The sequence below is a fragment of the Athene cunicularia genome (genome assembly GCF_003259725.1).
Source record: "Athene cunicularia isolate RWA chromosome 22 unlocalized genomic scaffold, athCun1 chr22_part1, whole genome shotgun sequence".
Classification (NCBI taxonomy): domain Eukaryota; kingdom Metazoa; phylum Chordata; class Aves; order Strigiformes; family Strigidae; genus Athene; species Athene cunicularia.
Genome location: NW_020799128.1, coordinates 1,921,542 through 1,939,328, shown reverse-complemented (window position 1 = coordinate 1,939,328; position 17,787 = coordinate 1,921,542). Strand labels below are relative to the sequence as shown.

At 45.0% G+C, this 17,787-nt stretch overlaps 1 protein-coding gene across 1 annotated transcript in view; it reads left to right on the top strand.

Moving 5' to 3' along the window:
* DPYSL2 (dihydropyrimidinase like 2) overlaps nt 1-17,787 on the top strand; it is a 51,469-nt gene that overhangs the window by 11,148 nt on the left and 22,534 nt on the right. The window contains exons 2-3 of the mRNA XM_026862974.1: nt 2,836-2,924; nt 4,258-4,442. Coding sequence (XP_026718775.1) covers nt 2,836-2,924; nt 4,258-4,442 — 274 coding nt within the window. The remainder of the gene's footprint in view (nt 1-2,835; nt 2,925-4,257; nt 4,443-17,787) is intronic.

Genomic DNA, 17,787 nt, shown 5'->3' with positions numbered 1-17,787 from the left:
ATCTCTCCCCCCAGCCCGGCGGGCTGGCGCTGGGGATGCAGCAAAATTCCCTTTTCTTCCCCAAGAAGCTTCTGGCAAGGCGCGCGGTTCGCCCCGCTCCTCGCTGCCAGCCTGGGGGAGCAGGGAAGGAGCCGTTATATAAACCCCTCCCTTGACGTCGTTATTGTGGGAGCCGATTTAGGGCAGGTATTGCAGATCCGAGGATACTAACTTTTCGTTACGTAAGGCAAGATACTCGCATCTAACGGACTGGTACACCCATTTATTTATTTTATTTATTTATTTTTTTTTTTTGACACAGAGTTTTTCATTATTGGCAGCGGCGCCGCGGCTTCCTTCTCCCAGCCCCACGGACACACCCATCCTAGTTCTCCTTCCTCAGCCTCGGAGGCAGAAAAGTGAGCTCTGAAATGGAGCTTTGAAGTGTGACATTCGTGCAGGAGCCGCTGGGCCGCACAGTTACGTTTGAAAGGATGTTTAGGAAAGGCAGGGGATGCACAAAATTGTTACGTGATACGTGGAGCATTTTTTTTTTTTTTTTTTTTTTTGGAGGGGAGGGTGGATAGTTTCCATCCGAGAGTCCAGTGGTAGAGTTTAAAAAAGGTGCCTACGTTTAAATAAGGATGAAGGTTACTGCTGAATTGCTGTCGCAGGCCAAAAGTAGTCTTGATGCATTTTTCTTACGAGTGAATGCTCTGATTTATGTGGTGTGCACCCGATGCAGTTCTCCTCTAAAGAGAAGGGATAGAAAAAAAATCAGATTCTGGTCTTATTGGCGGTTGTATAAACCTACAATTGATCAGCGGAGGCTGATGCTTGAAGAAGGAGGATGCTCGCTGTCTAGCTGTCCCGTTTTGACTGCATCAGTAGGGTAAATACATACAGATTTAGGGGCAGGCCCCTCGCCCGGTTGCAAACTGCGTGCGCTTTTGTCTCCAAGGTGGTTGAAATGAGCAGAAGGATTCGTTCTGATTTCAGATCCTACCGCTCAGCCGCAGCAGGAGACCTGTTTACTAGCAGAAGCGTTCAGAGCATCATTAAAATGGCCCAGGCTGCATTTTGGTTGATCATTATACATATATTATTATTATTATTTTTTTTTTCCTTCCTAACTGATGCCCACTGCATTAGGACTCGAGCTGTCAGTGACATCGATGGCCAAACTAGCTGGTTTTGCCTTTTTTTAATAGCACAGGGAGGCTGCACTAGAGGTGGGCATAAATACTGCAGTGTTTTCTGGAAATGGTAAACATGTAGGACAGTTTGCTGTAGAGGCTGGCATTGAAAGACAAGTGGGTTTTTCACGCCCCAAGTGAATTCATTCAGGCTTATTGGCATTCACCGCAGATCCTAAATTTAAATCTTGGGGGTTTCTTTCTTTGTTTTTTAAATTGGTGGCGTTGTTCAGGGAAACTCTCCGTTGCATCCGTTGGAGGAAGGAGAAGGAAACGAGGACGGGGAAGGAGAGACACTTAACATCTCATAGGTGTTTAGCAGTCGTATAAAAGATGGAGATAATGGTGTAAATCAGTAGCTGATGCAATTCGTGTAGCTCTTTGGTGTTAAAAGAGCCATGTCAGCCTGTGTCAGCTGAGAATACGGTGCTCCAGCTCTTCAGTTTTATTACAGACTCTTTGGGAAAACGCCTGATTCTTTTCTCCTGTTTGTCGAGCGGAGTCCCAGCTCGAAATAAGGATCCTGAGCACCACTGTCACTGTCTTATACGTATTTGCTGTAAATTCAAGGCACCACCAAGTAAAAGTCCTGCGTTCTGCCCCTTTTTGAAGTCAGCTTTTGGTTTCACCAGTCTTTGGCAGTGCTGTTCTGGTGTAGCTTTGTTCTCTTAAAAAGATGGTTTGGGGAGGAGGAAGGAGGATCAAAGTGCAGACGTAAGGGCCAAGGTGTAGTTTAAACTGAGCACTGCATACTGTCTGTGCTTTGCTTTAAAGGTGTGCATCTCTCATGCTGGGAATGAAGGAACCAGAAGAACGTAGCAGTCGCTTTGAACTCCCCTCCCCATCCAGACTGAGTTTCACTCTTGTTTATGACTACTGCAAAAAAGGATAAATTTGGTTTTGACCTAAAATCTTGCAGGAGCGAGGTGTAACCTGGGCTGTGATAAAAGCACATCTCCCGATAGCTGTCTTGTTATAATTACCTTCCTGTTCCTGCCAAACTGTCTTCTAATTTTAATAACCGTTTTTTAAGTCCTTCTCTTAAGCACATATTAGCAAATTAAAGTTTATTTCCATCTGATTACGCAGTAGTGCTCTGGAAAGGCAGTAAAAGTGTCCACTGCATCGAAACATCACTGAGTTGGACAAAATGAGTTTGTTTGTGTGGTGTAACCCGTGGCAACAGACTTTTGGTCCACTTCCCTGACAGCAGTTGACTCACAGTTGGCCAAGTAGTGACTCCAGTGTGTGGGTGCATGTAGGAAATTTTGCATACGACCAAGGCAGAAAAAAATAAGGGATGTGGCTATTACGCATCGCTCTAAGTATTATTTAATGCTCTTGCTGTAGGTGATGGTGGCAGACTGCAGGTATTGAGCGAAGCTGCCAAGTAGACAAGCCCAGTGGAACCCAGCTCCTCTTCTGCTCGGATTTTTTTTTTTTTTTTTTGATCATTAGTGTGATGAAAGGACTTTCCAGATGAAATAAAATACATTATCTTTCCAGTTGAAAGTGCAGCAGTTGACTTGCGTTTTGACGTGCACTTTTGAATAATGCAGAGGTTGTTCCTGTCTCTACTCTTTTATCTCTGAAGTGACACTGCAGACTGTCAGCTTTCTCACCGAATAATTACGTATTGTTGTGTTCTTCTTTGTTGCAGAGTGATCGTCTTTTGATCAAAGGTGGTAAAATAGTTAATGACGACCAGTCTTTTTATGCAGACATTTACATGGAAGATGGGTTGATAAAGTAAGTGAAGCCTGAAACCGTGTTGTGACTGGAAATGTCCATAAATGTCCTGCAGGTTAGCAAGGAATAACTTCATCTCAGTGAGCTATATTAAATTGCAGTGAAAAAAAATGAATATTTCACATGTATCCTGGTGTTTGATGGAGGAACTTTAAAAACAAGTCGTTAAATTAAATAAACAAATGGCCCAAAGCCCCACTGTTATTAAAGTGTGGGTCAGAGGAGGTACTTACATGTGTTTAATTTTAGCCATGTGAATAGCCCCATGCTGAGACAGCACATGTGTTTGAAGTTATCTGTGTTGTAACATTTTACTGAGTTATGACTTAAAATATTCTGAATCCAGGGGTCACCATCCAAATACAGTTACTTCTGGTTTAGGGTAGGAGGGTGGACTTAGGTGACCCCTTGAGGTCTCTTGTAGCTCTGTCTTCTATGAATCTATCATCCAAACCCCCTTAATGTTAAAAATGTTCCTGTAGTTTAAGGATTGGCGTTCAGACCTCTTTCCAGCATGCTTCTGTGTTTTTCAGTCCCAAAACATACGTTTCTGGCACGTTAAACATATTACAAATTTCTTTGGAAAATTACTCTTAGGAAAAAATGGACGAGCCAGAGGTTACAAACAGGGAATTTTCCTGTTCTGGCTACATGGTCAGCACATGTGCTTTGTTAATCAAGGTTGAAAGTTATAGGAACGAGCCCAAAAGAGCTCATTAATCGCAATGTGTCATCCGACATGGCACTTTTCTAAAAATACGTCTGTGAAGAGCTAAACTGGAGAGACCTTTGAGAGTCCCATCAGGAGTCTGGTAACCAGTATCTGCACGGGTTTGTGTTTGTGCAAGGGACGACGTAATATTTCTACATGAAAGTAGACAATATATAGAGGCAAAAATTTTCCCGGTGCTCCCAAAACAATATTAGCATCTAAATTGCTGCTAGATGGTAAGAATCAAGTGTTGACCTGCCACTTGGCAACCCCAGTCCAGTCCCAGTAAAGCTGCTGACAAGGCTCTGGCTGTGTTTGGAGCAGCGATCATCTGATTATCTGCACGGTCCCTTCTCCAGCTGCCTGCCAGTGGCTCCTTCTTTTCCTTCCTCTTAAGTCTAATATTGCCCCGAGGTCCTGAAGTAATTGCACACTTTGCTCTCAATTATGCAACTGCTTCAAGGGGAAGAATAAAACGTTATCAGCTGTGTATGCTGATCCTGGATGTGTCTTTATACGGAAAAAGAAAACGCTAGCCAGGTTAAGTAGCAGGAGGGTGTATGCTTACAGGCTGTTGGCCTTGTTTGTGTCTGATGTGCTCTTTGAAACCTCTTTACCCAGGCAAATAGGAGAGAATCTGATTGTGCCAGGGGGAGTGAAAACTATTGAAGCCCATGGCAGGATGGTGATTCCTGGAGGGATTGATGTTCACACCCGCTTCCAGATGCCAGAACAGGGGATGACGTCTGCTGATGACTTCTTCCAAGGGACCAAGGCTGCACTGGCTGGGGGCACCACCATGATCAGTAAGCTGACTGTTTTGTCTCTTCCAAGAAAGCTTTACTTTTCTCTTCCTCCGATAAGGACAGAAACGGTGGGTTGTGTAAGTCACATGATATTTTGGACCAGGTACCAGCAGTGGGAGATGTCTGTCCAGGTTGCTGAGAAAAGCTTGTGTAGGAAAAGGGATGGAAAAACAAGACCCCGGGATTTGCCCATCTTGCAGCTGTCAATCATTTCACTCTTGTCCTTTCTGTTGGCAGGGGTTGCCTTGCTGCTTGTGTGACTTTACCAGATTCTTGGGTCTGCTGCTAGTGGAACCAGTGTCACTTTGACCTCTGGCTCCAGTATGAGCAGCAGATTCTCCACATCCCCTGTGCCTCGGTTCCCACTCTCTGTCATGTCTCTGACTCCAAGAGGATTGTACTCTTTGATCTGTGCAGTTCAGCCTTTCTGGCACAGCAGTTGCTGCACATACAGAGAGGAGGACAGGTACTTCATACAGGTTTGTCTGGGGATGGATAGATGTCCATCATACGGTTCGCACCCAGAAGCTTGATACCAGTGTACTATGTGTCTTTGAAAACTGGACCACTTACTTAGGGATTTGCACATGCTCACTCATATACACGGCTTTGGCACCAGGATTTTTGTTAGCGTTGTTCCTTTTGTGCTCATATCCTCTTTTGGAGGAAGAGAGAAATTGGGAAATGAAAATGTCTCAAAATAAAAAGACAGACTGACTTAACACCAGGATCAGACACTCATGGTGTTCCACTCTGGCTCTGAAATGCCTTGTGAATGACTTCCAGGCTTGTCTGTCCCTGCTTGCATTGGCTACAGATGCTTGGCTTGTCAGACCTTAAAACTCTGTGAGTGAGTCATTGTCATTAACCTTGTCTGAGCTAGAGAAAAAAAAATAAAAAACCACTGTTGCAGTGCAGCTGATCACATGTAAGCGGTAACACGGCGCCCTGGAGTCTGTTGCTGCATGTGGGAGTCAGGGATAAAGGTGTAAAGTGATAGAATATCTGAGCATCTTGCATTCTTTCGTGTACTCTGAGGTGCTGCCATTTCACAGGAGGGGAGTTTAAGGTGCAGAGAAATAAGAGCGTGGTTCAGAACATAGACCAGTGTCTCTTGTTTGATCCACGATATAAAGAGATCTTAGGCACAGCCAGGAGTCAGACTAACTCTCCTCGGTTCAAACCTAGCTCCTTATGGACTAGAACATCCTCATCTCTTAGAGGATGGTTATGAGCAATCTTTGATCCCTGGCCTGGTGGGCGGACTCGGATGGATTGACGTGGAGATTGGGAGTAGGAGCTGGTCCAAACACAGCCAGACTGTCTCTCTTCCAGAAACAAACGTTTTCTGGGTCTGGACCTTGAAAGAGGTTGTGTCTGGCCTATGAACTTGGTCTAATGCTTCAAATAAATAACCTTAAAATAACCCAGGACATTATTTTTTCATAATGTTATCACTTTAGAGTATGAAGTCTGTGTGCGAAGATGACCTCACACACAGAACGTAAAGTGGGAGTGTAGCTGTGGATGGTCTCATTGTGCATACTAATACCCAGTTTTCCTTCAAGTCTTTGCTGTCAATTTAAATTAATAACACTGAAATCGTATTTTCTTTTCAGCTTCAGTTCATTGACTTTGTTTCGCTGGTTGTTCCTTTGTTGTTGGTACACCTGGATCACACTTGAATTACCATTTTGTTCTTCCTTGTTAAGTTGGATTAGATCAAAATAACATTTTCTGTCGTCTGCATCTGACCTTTCAACGGCATTATTTCCCCCAGTGGCACTTCTTAAAGCTTTTCAAGCAGAAATTGCTTAGGCAAAATTTTCTGTAGTAACCCTTTGCTTTGGTTGGCCAACTTCACCTACGTGGAGCCTCATGCTTCAGAAATGCTTGGACCTTTCTGTTCATGCGTACACGTACATTGCCTTCATCACTGTAGTAGCTGAACATCTCACTAATGGTGTTTGTTGAGTTAGGGAAGTTGGAGGAGAGGCCCCCAGTTTATAACCTCTCATTTTACAGCTCTGAACAAATGAGCACGATGTAGATTATGACCATGGGAAAGCCGTGTAGAGAAGGCTGATGGTTAAACTTGACCTTAATGCCTTCCTGGATTAGGATACCAAAATCCACAATCATCTCTGAACAAACCCCATTTTCCTAAAGCATAACAGCAAGGACACTAATGGAACTGCTTAGGATGTTGGAGAGACATTTCTGATGGGTGGGCATCAGCAACTGGAGCTGAACAGTGGAAAAGCAGGGGAAATAATCCAACCAGACTTCAAAGCTTCAGAGTCTCTGCTCTGTGTCAGCTCAGCTGTGTTCTCTTCTGAGCAAAATTATACCATTTTCAAAAATGTTTTTCCACAATGAAGCATGCAGAACTGCCCTCGTGAGCATGCTCTTGGTGGGTGGCCTTTGGTTTTTCCCAAAGCAGGTGGGAGTTGCAGTTGATTGCAGCATTTTTTTTTTCTTTTATAATAAATGGGACAACGTTTAGTGAGCGAGATTCATAACATCACAAACAAAGTGCAGCCGGAAAATGACACACTAATGTTTATGTCATGGTATATTTTCAATACCGTGCCTGTAGCTTTTCAAGAGAGAATATGCGTCTCTCATGGGAATACCTGTGTGCCTCCGTTCTTCAGGTTTTTATGGGAAAAACTGGGCACACAAATGTGAGCTTTGTTGGACAAAAAACCCACCCATGTTTCTTCATTTGCGCTTTCAGCAAACTTCACGTTATTTATTTACAAATACCTTTGCTCCATCCGTTTTTTTCATACGTAGCCCTCATTTGGGCAGGGTGAGTTGGCTTCATGCTTCGCTTTGTTTCACGTTTGCACACAGGAGGGCACTTTACGGCTGTTTACTTTACAATCGTTGCAGGGAAACGTTTGCTTTATGTACATTTTTCAGTGAAATTAAAAACAAGAATCTTGGATAGGTTTCCACTGACTGTTGGTTTTATAAAAACCGGGGGGGGAAATCCTGGCTTCGGTGAGGTAACAGAGAGTTTTATCGCTGACCTCAGCAGTGCCAGGAATTCACCCTGTAGGTCTGGTTTGATTTCAGTGAACTTCGTTTTCAGCTCAGCTCAAATTCAGTGTTGTTCCTTTAATACTGATGGCAAACACATCCAAGGGAAGCGCACAGGAGTTCAAGAATGTAACCTATTGTTTCCAAGCCCTGTTCTCACTTACTTCCGTTCCCCTTTAAAGTAAATTCGTTACTCCAGCATCGAGGAGAGGAGAATCCAACTCAGCTGGTGGCCAGTGGAGCAGCCCCGTGTTCTGTGTGGGACTGGCGGAGATTGATCCGGGTGGGAAGCAGATCTGGCTCCAACCCAGTGTTTCCCAACTGATCCCCTGCTCAGCTGGGGTGAGGGAGAGCGGCTGGAGGTGATGAGCTGACTTAGCCCTTTCCTGCCCTCCAGTCCTCACTTTCCTGAGCCCTCTTCTAGGTTGCTCCACTCAGGAGTTAGGGCTGGTTGTTTTTTCTAGCTACTCATTCCACGGAGGCCATTTGAACAGGAATTCCAGCTATGATCCTTCTGTCTCTACCCCCTTCAGTGCCAAAGGGAAGACTCCAGCTGACTCTGCTAACGCATGAAAAAATACAGTTGGTTTTGCTGTGCAGAGCCGCTGAGAGGTGAAGTGACGCATTGTGATATGATTGTTTTTCTGAAACCGCGATTTGCATGATCCTTTCTCTGTCCCTACCTTAAAACGATACTAGTGTGGGCATGTCAGCCAAGGGTGAACAGCACTGCGCAGACTTTAGGATAACATTACTCTGGAAAAAAACCTTGGATTATTGCCCTTTTAAAATGTCAGAATGCAGTGTTTGGGCATTAAGTTGAAGAGAGGATTCCAGGGTGATCCGCAGAAGACTTTGGAGGAGAGAAGAGTCTTAGATAGGCTCCAGCTCGTTCAGGGTGGCTTCCCTAAGCTCCCCCCTGTATTCCATGGAAAGAGAACAGTCCTTCTGGAATTTTGGAAGAGGACTCTGTCTGAAGTTGCCCTTTACAAGAGACTTTCTCGTCCATGGAGCCTGTGGAGCCACAGTTCTGTTGAGCTAAAGATGGCAGTTCGGAGCCCCCGTTGTCCCAACTTGAGATAGGTTGATGCCCCAGGCTATAGAACAGTCCCTGGAGTTGTTCGAGAAGGAAGATACCACTGCTAAGAACAGGGTGGCCTCTCCCAAGTCATCTGATGATTTGGTCGCTTATTAACTGTGATGGATGAAATCCCATCAAAAACCAATGGTAAAACTCCCCCTGATTTCAGTGGAGGCAGGATTGCCTTTCTCCGTTCCTATCCCTTTGGGAAGGACGAAGTTAAGCCGTGTGTATTTACTGGCTCTCTGATCCTCTAGCGTGTTTAATGTCCCAGTGAGCACTGCATCTATCCAGGCCATCTCCCACACACATGTTGGCCCCCCCCCTCTCCCAAAGGCTGCGTTTCTTCCTGGGTATCTGCTGTTCTTGAGTAAAATTGCTTGCTGACATTGCCTGTGTTGACTCAGTCAACCACTGTTATAATCACAGAGAGAAATTACAGTGAGAGAAATTATAGCTCTTTCTGGCTTGGTGACTTGGAAGCCAGCTGCCTTTTGAACTTGACTAGCAGTTATCCTAATAACATGGAGAATGTGCGCTGGGGATGTGAGCCCTTGTGTCTTGGGAGGTTCAGAAAATGAGGGGGAACTTCACATGGGCTGCAGTCTGCTTCCTACTGCTTTATGCTTCTGTTAAAGAGAGAGCTCGTGTGCAGGGTGGCAGAGGTTTTCAGGAGTGGGTTAGCTGCTCCGCTACAGTCGGATCTGTAGTGAGGTGACACCAGGTGTCCGAGGTCATCCTGAAGATCACCACCTTGCTGGAAGGCAATGGGTCAAGTCTGGCATGCCTGCTCACCTCTTGATTTGTGAACTGAGCGTGACTTGAGAGAACGGAGCTGCCCCAGAGGAGATCAGAGTCTAAAACTGCAATAGTGTGAGCTTAGAGCAGGGTTTAGAAAAGGTCAAGGGCAGCTTGGTCTGGGATGGTGTTTAGACCCACCAGTGAAGACTAGATCACGCTCTGCACTACGCTATTTTATATTATCAGGGTTAGTCCTGTTCTTGTAGAGAGCAAGAGTCTAAATGGTGGGCAAAGGAGGAGGATGGAAACAAGAGACGCGGAAGGAGGTGACGGCTGTGGTCACGCAGGAACTTGTGGTCGAGCTGGAAGTACAAAACCAAGCGTTCTGAGTCCAAGAGCAGTGACCACAGAGCTGCAGTGTCTCACCAAGTCTCTGTGGCTGTGCGTACACAGCACCGCATTGTTCTGCAGACACCAGCCTGAATTTTATTTCTTTTTTTTTTTTTTCATCCAGCAGCAGAGATAAAAGAGGAACTGTGTGGCTGGGGACTGGTGCTGCAGACAGGCTGCGTTGGGGCGTATGGCTCGTTTCACTTTCTAGCAGCTGGCAGTGGTTCTTCTGCAGCAAAGAAATGTAGAATTCTCTAGAAATGTAATGAAAATGTCCACTTGCTTGTAGGAAAGGTTATTGGTGATTTATATGGGTAAAGCCTTCCTTGAACTCTGTTACGAAGATAATGACGTTACCACACAGGAGTGCAGAGTCCCTCTGGCCCTTCCTCTCCTCTCCCCAGCTCCTCTCGGTGCTTTTTATACCCCTGCGCTGATTCACTCTGAATCTTGTTCGCTTCACTTGCTGCTGATGCGTGTGTTGCCCTCCTTCAGGGCGGGCTTAAAATCGTTAATGAAAAAGTGGGTCCATGAACAAGAGCTGGGCAGTCCCCCATTGCGAGCTACTCTTCTCGAGCTTTTCAACCCCTGCAGTGGTGTGTGCAGCTCCTGTTGGGCCAAGAGCTTGCCTTGCTGGGCCCGGCTCTGCTCCCTGCATCCCTGCGACACCGACGTTCTGCTGGATGGCATCACCTCTGCTGTTCCGATGGGCTGACCAAAGGGGTCTTGCTGGAAGTAAGCGAAATGAATCTGCCAAGCCCTTGATGTCTCTTGCCAGTTAGCACAGAAGGAAACAGCTGTTCAGTCCTCAGCATACGTTGTGTGTTATTGTGGGCATTTTATTTTATTATTTTGTTTTCCCCCCCTTTGGGCTGCAACTATTGTTTGTCATCTCTTTGCTGCTGAGAGAATAGGCTCCTGTGAGGAACAGATGACTTTAGGAGCTTGTAGCTTTGCCTGAGGTGATGCGGGGGGTCTGTGGTGTGATAGTGTCTTTAACCCTGGCTGTCCGATACTCAGGCTAATGACTCTGCCTGCCAGCTGGGCCGTCTCTCCTCCGCAGTGCTGAAAGGTGAAATCAGCAGTGTCTGGTTTGGGGCTGGAGTCCTGTGGAACCACTGCAGTCCGGCACAGCTTGTTTGTAAGTCAGTCAGTACATTTCTCCTTATTTTCCCATCTTTTGCCTTCCGCAGAGCTGCTCTGGATCCTGGCCCTTGCTCCTCTCTCAGCCTTCGGCCTCTTTGGCAACACTGATTTATTTTTTTTTAAAGAGCAGGTGAGCGGGGCCCTGGCTTCATTTCTGCTTTGCCCCGCTCTGCTCTGGACCCTCTCCACCCCTGTCACTGTGGAGGAAGGAGTGGATGGGGGCTCCCCAACACCTGCTGGTGCCTGGAGACTGATGTAGGTATGAACAAATGAATGTTGAAATGGCAGCACCGCTGGCAGTGCAGCCGTCTTCCTGCAGATGTGACTGACCTAGATTTTTCCGTGCATCCAGAAAGAGGGATTTGGCACTCGCTCAGAAATAACCAGTGTTGTCTGTTTATGCAATAGCACTTAATACCTCTTGTTCCATATAACGGTTGGGATCAGTAGTGCTGCTTTCCCACAGCATGGAGAAGAATTCACGTTCCTGTGTTTGAAGAGCTACTCTTAAATGCTTTTCTTGCTTTGTGTCCAGCACTTTCATCCCCAAGTCCCATGCCTTACGGATGACATGGCAGGAGAAGTAAAGAGCTAACGGGTATCACTGGTGTGTTGTGTTTTACACAGCCCCTTACATCAGTGGAAAATCTATGTGATACTTTGAGGGGTGCAGGTGTAAACGTTGCGTCCTCCAGATAAAGCTTGTCTGCTGTAGATGGAAAAGCAATCTTAAAAAAAAAAAAAGTACAGTTATTCACCTCCATTAATGTAACACCGTTAGCTGTCTGTGACAGGTTTTTAGGGCACATGTGGTAAATCTTGCTAGGTAACCTGTCTTCATCACCTTCAAGTTGAGACAAGGTCTTAGAAGGAAATGGTGCCTCCAGCTCTTTTCTTGGCCTGTTTTTCTGGGCACAGATTTTTGCCTTCCTACCAGTGTTCAATCCTTTGGCTTCTTTTACCTTCCCTTGAGCTTGACTCAGCAGAAACCATCCTTGTCAGACAGGAACTTTTCACTTCCCAATTTGCGTGTCAGGGGAAGGAAGCAAGTGATGCCTGAAATAAGTGATGGCTAAAACGAAATGCAGTTACTTCTCACTCGGGGTGGATTTGGGTGAGTGCTGTCTGTAGAGTGGAATTTGACGTCTTGGGTCCGTGGAGTCTTCTTCCATCTTTCCTTCAGTTCATAGGTCCCATCTGTTTCTTAAAAACCAGATTTTTTTGGTTTTTTAATCTTTCTGGTGAGAGGCAGAAATGTTTAAGGAATACAAATTAGCTCCTCCTGTCTAACATACTTTAATTATGCTTATAAATTGCCAGTTGTTACCAACTTGGGGCTGTGCCTGCATCTTCGCACAACCCAAACTCCCATGGAAGCCGTGTGCTTCTCAAAGGAATGCAGTGTTGGGGGGTTAAGAGTTACGGCTTCTGGAAAAACCCCTTTCTTCCCTCGACAGGTTACGGATAGCATTAGGACTATCTCTGTGACAATGGGTACGTCATTTAATTTCTCCATGCTAGTTGCTCGCTGTCCATAACGGGAGGTGGCTTTGTTGCTGAGGAGTTGTAAGCTTTTAATTCAGATGAGTTAAATTCACCTAGACCTTCCTATTGTAAGTACAAAATGATCTTCCTGGATCCTGAAAGCCTGTTTTAACTAATAGGAGGAACCATGAGACTTCAGCATGCAAATGTTAAGGGAGAAATCTCCCAGTGAATTTTCAAAGCCCGTCAAAAAGGGCCGTGCTATTGGAAGTTCCTCTTCCTGAGTGCTTCTAGGGCATATTTTCACCAGATTGCTTTGTTCCTGAAAGCAGTTACATATGTGCAGTTCCTATACTTTTGGAATCTGGGGGACTCTGTGGTGGTTTACATATGAATTAAATTCCCTGGCGCAACCTACAGACAACGTGAGGTGGAAAAGGAGTTCCTTGAGAACTGTCCTGTATTATTGCACAGCACTGCTTTTGTGCAGAGGGCAAGGGGGAAAGTTCCCAAAGCATAGCACAGCAAGAGATAGGGTAACCCAATATTGCTTCAGAAATCTCATTTCAGAAATGCGTATCAGTTAATGATACTTCCCAACAGACTTTTCTTTATTTCAGATGAGATTTCTCAGGATTTGTATCAGTGTCCGAAGAGTTCAGCTACTGCTGGGGTACAAAGTACTTTTCAGATTGATGTGCGGAGACTCTTTGTCTACTGTGAACTGAAAAAGTTTTTGTAGCCCAACAGTAACTGGAGAAAAATGTAGGTGTGCAGGATGTTCTTGCATGAGGTAAAATGAGGCCACGGTACCAAGACCAGAGTTGGCTTCTGGTGCTTTGTGAAGCAGTCGGTCCTTTTGCTGTGCAAACAAGGGGCAAGTGGCAGCTGTATGGAAATGACTCGTAGTGAGCTGCCCCGCAGCGTGGGTCATGGGGCAGTGCAGCCTATTGATCCGTCTGGCTTTCGTGTTTGAGACAGGAAATTAAGTTGAGGTCTAGAACATAAGAGTTGCCTCTGAAAGCTTAGTGCGTGGCAAAAATAAAAGGCAGCGTCTTGTATGGATGAGTTTTCCTAAGCAGTTTGCTGTAGGGCTTCTGTACTAGAAGAGTCAGAGGCTTGGTGTCCATCCTTGGGCTGGCCAGCTCAGGTGGTACCCAGGCGTGCATCCTTTCGTGCCTCAGACATGGTGCTTTGTGCCCCCAAACAAGGTTTTGTGAGCCTGGGAAGATCCCAGACTGTGTCAGAGGCTGGACAGGGCTATTTCAGACCTGGAGGAAGGAAATTTGGCAGCTGGGGACCGCGTCACAGGATTCCTATTAAAACTAAGGAAGATCTACTTCGGGCTTCCTACGGGTCGTTATTACAATAGGTATTTTGGCAGGCAACAGTAGCCTTGTGGAGTTAATAGAAAACTAGCAGATGGCTCAGTGTAGTCACAATTGACACGTGCAGTGTGAATGTGCTGCTTGGTCTCTGTCCTACAAGAGGTTTGTTAGAAAATGGGTTCTGCTCACCCCCACATCAGATCCCACCACAGTTTTCTCTATGGACACACGGACACTTGGATCTGGTTCACTCCGTGCTTCCTTGTCTATAGCTCTGTTTGGCAGTCATCAAAGTCAGCCTTAACTGAGGACAGAATGGGGACTCTTAGTGTCTTACCAGAAGTGGCAGTGGTGTGATGGTGATTGATGAAAACCTCTGCCTCAAAGCGTGATGTCACTTCATCACGGCCACGAGAAGAGGAAGTGTCTGGCCCTTGTCCAGCGAGGGGAGATGTTTATATGGCAGATACACAGAGGGAAAGGACACGTTCACCAAGCAGATATTATTTTATTTCCCTCACAAACTGTTAAAAGTGATTCTGTAGAGTCAGAACTCTTTGCATTTAGTTTATTTTGTTGGGGGGAAAAAAAAAATTAATCTTTCTGGTCCTCAAAACATAAAGCTCCCTCAGAACCATCACAAATTTCCATTGTAAAAATTCCCGTTCTGCAGTTGTTCCTCTTCGTTTCCAACGCCCCCCCCCGAGACAACCATGGGCAGTGAAAGGAAGCTGAGAAGCCAAAATCTGGTCTTGTGGACAATGATGCAAATCCAGAATTATTCCAGCTTCCTGGCTAGTGGAAAAAGCCTGGCGGGCAGGGTAATATCTCCACTGACCTGAGAGGGACAGAACTGGCTTACAGCGCTTGCTCTTTTGTCCTCTTGTTTCTGATCAAACTATTGCCCCTTGGATGTGTTGTTACAGTTGTGTTTTGCCTTGACTTGAAAACCATGGCTACAGGCAAAGGTTTTCTCAGTCCCATTCCCTCCAGGTTTACAGGCCAATTTTCGTATGGAAGTCTTTGAAGTCCTGTACACTTTTTTTTTTTTAATCATGGGCTTGAAGTGTGGCGTATGCCTAAAAAAAAGAATAAATCTTGGAATCACTTAAATATCTCTTTTGAACTTGGCTCCCCACCTCCTCTGTCATGGTGACCTCCTGAGATACAAGCATAGCTTGGGATGTACAATAAACCTGTAACGGAGCCTTTTTTGATCTGATCTAAATAGATAGTCATTCCAGCTGTTATTAAGAGGGTTATTAATTACTGTTTGGACATACTGACCCCCATTCTTTACATTTGTGTCCAGCTGGCATTAAATTATTAATCATATTTTGGATCTAATCAGCTAAAAAGACAAGTGAAATATCTGTATGACGTCAGCGAGGGAATAACAGAACATTGCAGTCTGAAAATGTAATCAGTGTAGCATGGATACGTCTAATTTTTCTGAGTCTGGTCCAGCTTCTGATTCCCTGCATGGAGTCTAATAAACTGGATCTAAAGTGACAGAAAACAACATGCGGTGTCGTTTAGCCTGCCTTTTCTTCTGTTCGTTTGGCAGACGTGTGCGAGCGAGCAGTCCTTGTGTCGTCGTGTTAGCGCAGCAAATGCTTTTCTGTGCAGAGTGCTGTTATTCTCTAGAATAATCTCTTTTTTTCAAGTATCTTTTTCTTGGGGGGAAAAAAACCCTCCCATAATAAAATAATGTGGGAATAAATCCCCAGAAATAGGCAAAGCGGAAATCTGATTGCTGGATCCAGGACGTCGAGAAGGTTCTTCATTTGATTTTTCATCACCTTCAAGTCTATCACCTTGTGTATGTTAGGTACATGAAAAGGCAACCTTAGAAGCAATCTTGTAGCTGTCCTTTCTTGTCCTAGATCAGAAACATCACCTGGAGTGTGGTTTAGAGGAAGAGCCGGGCATGAAATCAGAACGTAAGAGATGTGAAGCTCTTTTAGGTTACTTGATTTGGGATTTTTTTGAGCTCAGAATAAATGCTGAGGTCTCTTTCTAGCCTAAACCGATGCAGAGCCAGTGAGCTGGCAGTTGGGTTTCAATATTTCAAGCAGAAGTCTCTTGTTGCTGGAGGCTTGACTTTGTTAATAACTTTGTGACTGGACAAGGCAGCTTTTGGTAGCTCAATCCTTGACATATAAAAGGGTTGGAATCATATATAACTAATAGTAGAAGGGTTTGTGGTATTTCACCAGCTGAGAGTTTGAAGTCTCTGGGTGAAATAAAGTCTGTGATTATGGGATAATCTTCTGTGAAGCTCCTTGGGTCAGTCAAGGGCCCAACTTTCAGTTCACTCATACTGATTTTATTCCACTTTTATTCCACTCTCATAGCGTTACTCCCAGTTCACACCAGTGCCAGGAGAATACTGCTGCAGCCAGAGACTAGCAACAACTCCAGACTTCTAAGTAGGGAGCTGTGCAATTACCAGGGCTGAATTTAATTACAACCTCTCAATAAAATGGCTTGTGACAGAATGTACAACTCAATAAATCCACCAGATTTCATCACATGCAGTTGCTGTGAAGATTAAGTAGTATTAAAAAGGCAGATGTGTTTATAGTGATTAAGCTGCTATTTAAAGTTTTGGGTAGGGGAAATCTGCCTGCTAACAGTTCAGCTTAAAAGTTAAGGATTTTCACCTTATAAACTCCTCTTAAACAATAGGCACATCCAGTGCTAGTAGGAGCAGGACATAATGTGTAAAACTGCAGTTTATAATAGCAACTGGAACCCTGCATACATGGTTTTATTACATACACAGTTTTTGTAACATCTGACCCTAATCTGCGTTTATATTGTCCATATCAAATAGCTTTTCTCTTTCCTGGTAGCGGTGTTCATTAGCTGAAGACCAGAAGAAATTTCATGCATGCTTTAGATGACATGTAATTAAGTCAGCTGGAAAAAAAAAAAACCAAAACTCACACCTTTATGGGGGGGAAAAGCTAGAACCAAAGGCTATTAATAGGAACTCCAGGAAGGGGTTGTTAGCATGCCAAGGCCTGCTCAAATGAGGAAGGATGCAAAAAAGAAAAAAAAAAAGGAAGATGCCACAATACCAGGAAGCTATAAACCCCATTGATCCCCACCCACGAGGACATCCATCCAAAAAGTAAACTTCTATTTTCAAGGCAAGGTTGATAGCTGAATTCAGCTGTGCTACTGAAGCGGTGATTTCTCTTGAGCTTAGCGAGGAGTCAAAAATATAAAGGCATGGCTCTTAAACTGCATTTTTTTTTGAGAGAGAGAGATTGAAAGTGCCAGAGAGAGATTATATGGGATTTTTTTATGGCTTCAGTCTCAGAGCATCCTGCAGGCTGTTGGTTAAATTCCCCAGTCTTCTGTGTGTGCTGCCTCCGTTCTCAAACTGGGAGCTTGGTCAGGGCCTGATCTGTGAGCTGAGACCCACAGATATCCATCGTCCTGCTTCAGAGAAGCTCTTAAGGACCAGAAAGCCACAGTGTTAGCTGAGTTTGTAAAAGGGAGCCAAGCCGTGATGCAACATTTTATAAAGTCACTATTTAAAGCTGAGATTGGCACCGTTTTACCCGTGCTGTGCAGCTGGTGGGTCGGTATGGTTTTACAGTATGGGTGGAGATAGAGCAGCTGAATGAAGAGCAAAGATATGTTTCAAGCTGACCCTTAACACTTGCACTGCCCGGCGATGTGATTAATAAACGCTGGTGCTTTATAAACGGATGCTGTCACTTCTCCTACCCTACTTAAGAGTTTTCATGCTTGTGTTAAAACAATACTACTTTATTTTCCCCATATTTGGAAAATTCCCTTTAAATCAGTTCCTCTAAGATTCTGCCTTCCCCTTTCGTTTACCACCAAGTGCCTGATGCACCGGTGGTTGTTATCTCTCCCCCACAGCAGTCAACCATTTGGGCTCACTGGACCCGTGACATTTCAGCGTGGCTGAATGCCAGCTCTGGTGTTATTAAAGCCACACAGATAAGCCAACAGCGGTTGGTGGTGTTGTCTCCCTTCAGCTTATTGTCTGCCTTTAATCTTGAGCTGATTAATCTGTCCAAGGAGGAGTGAAGGATCGTGAGCGAGACAGGCAGAAAACCAGCCGCAGATGATGGGCGGGTGG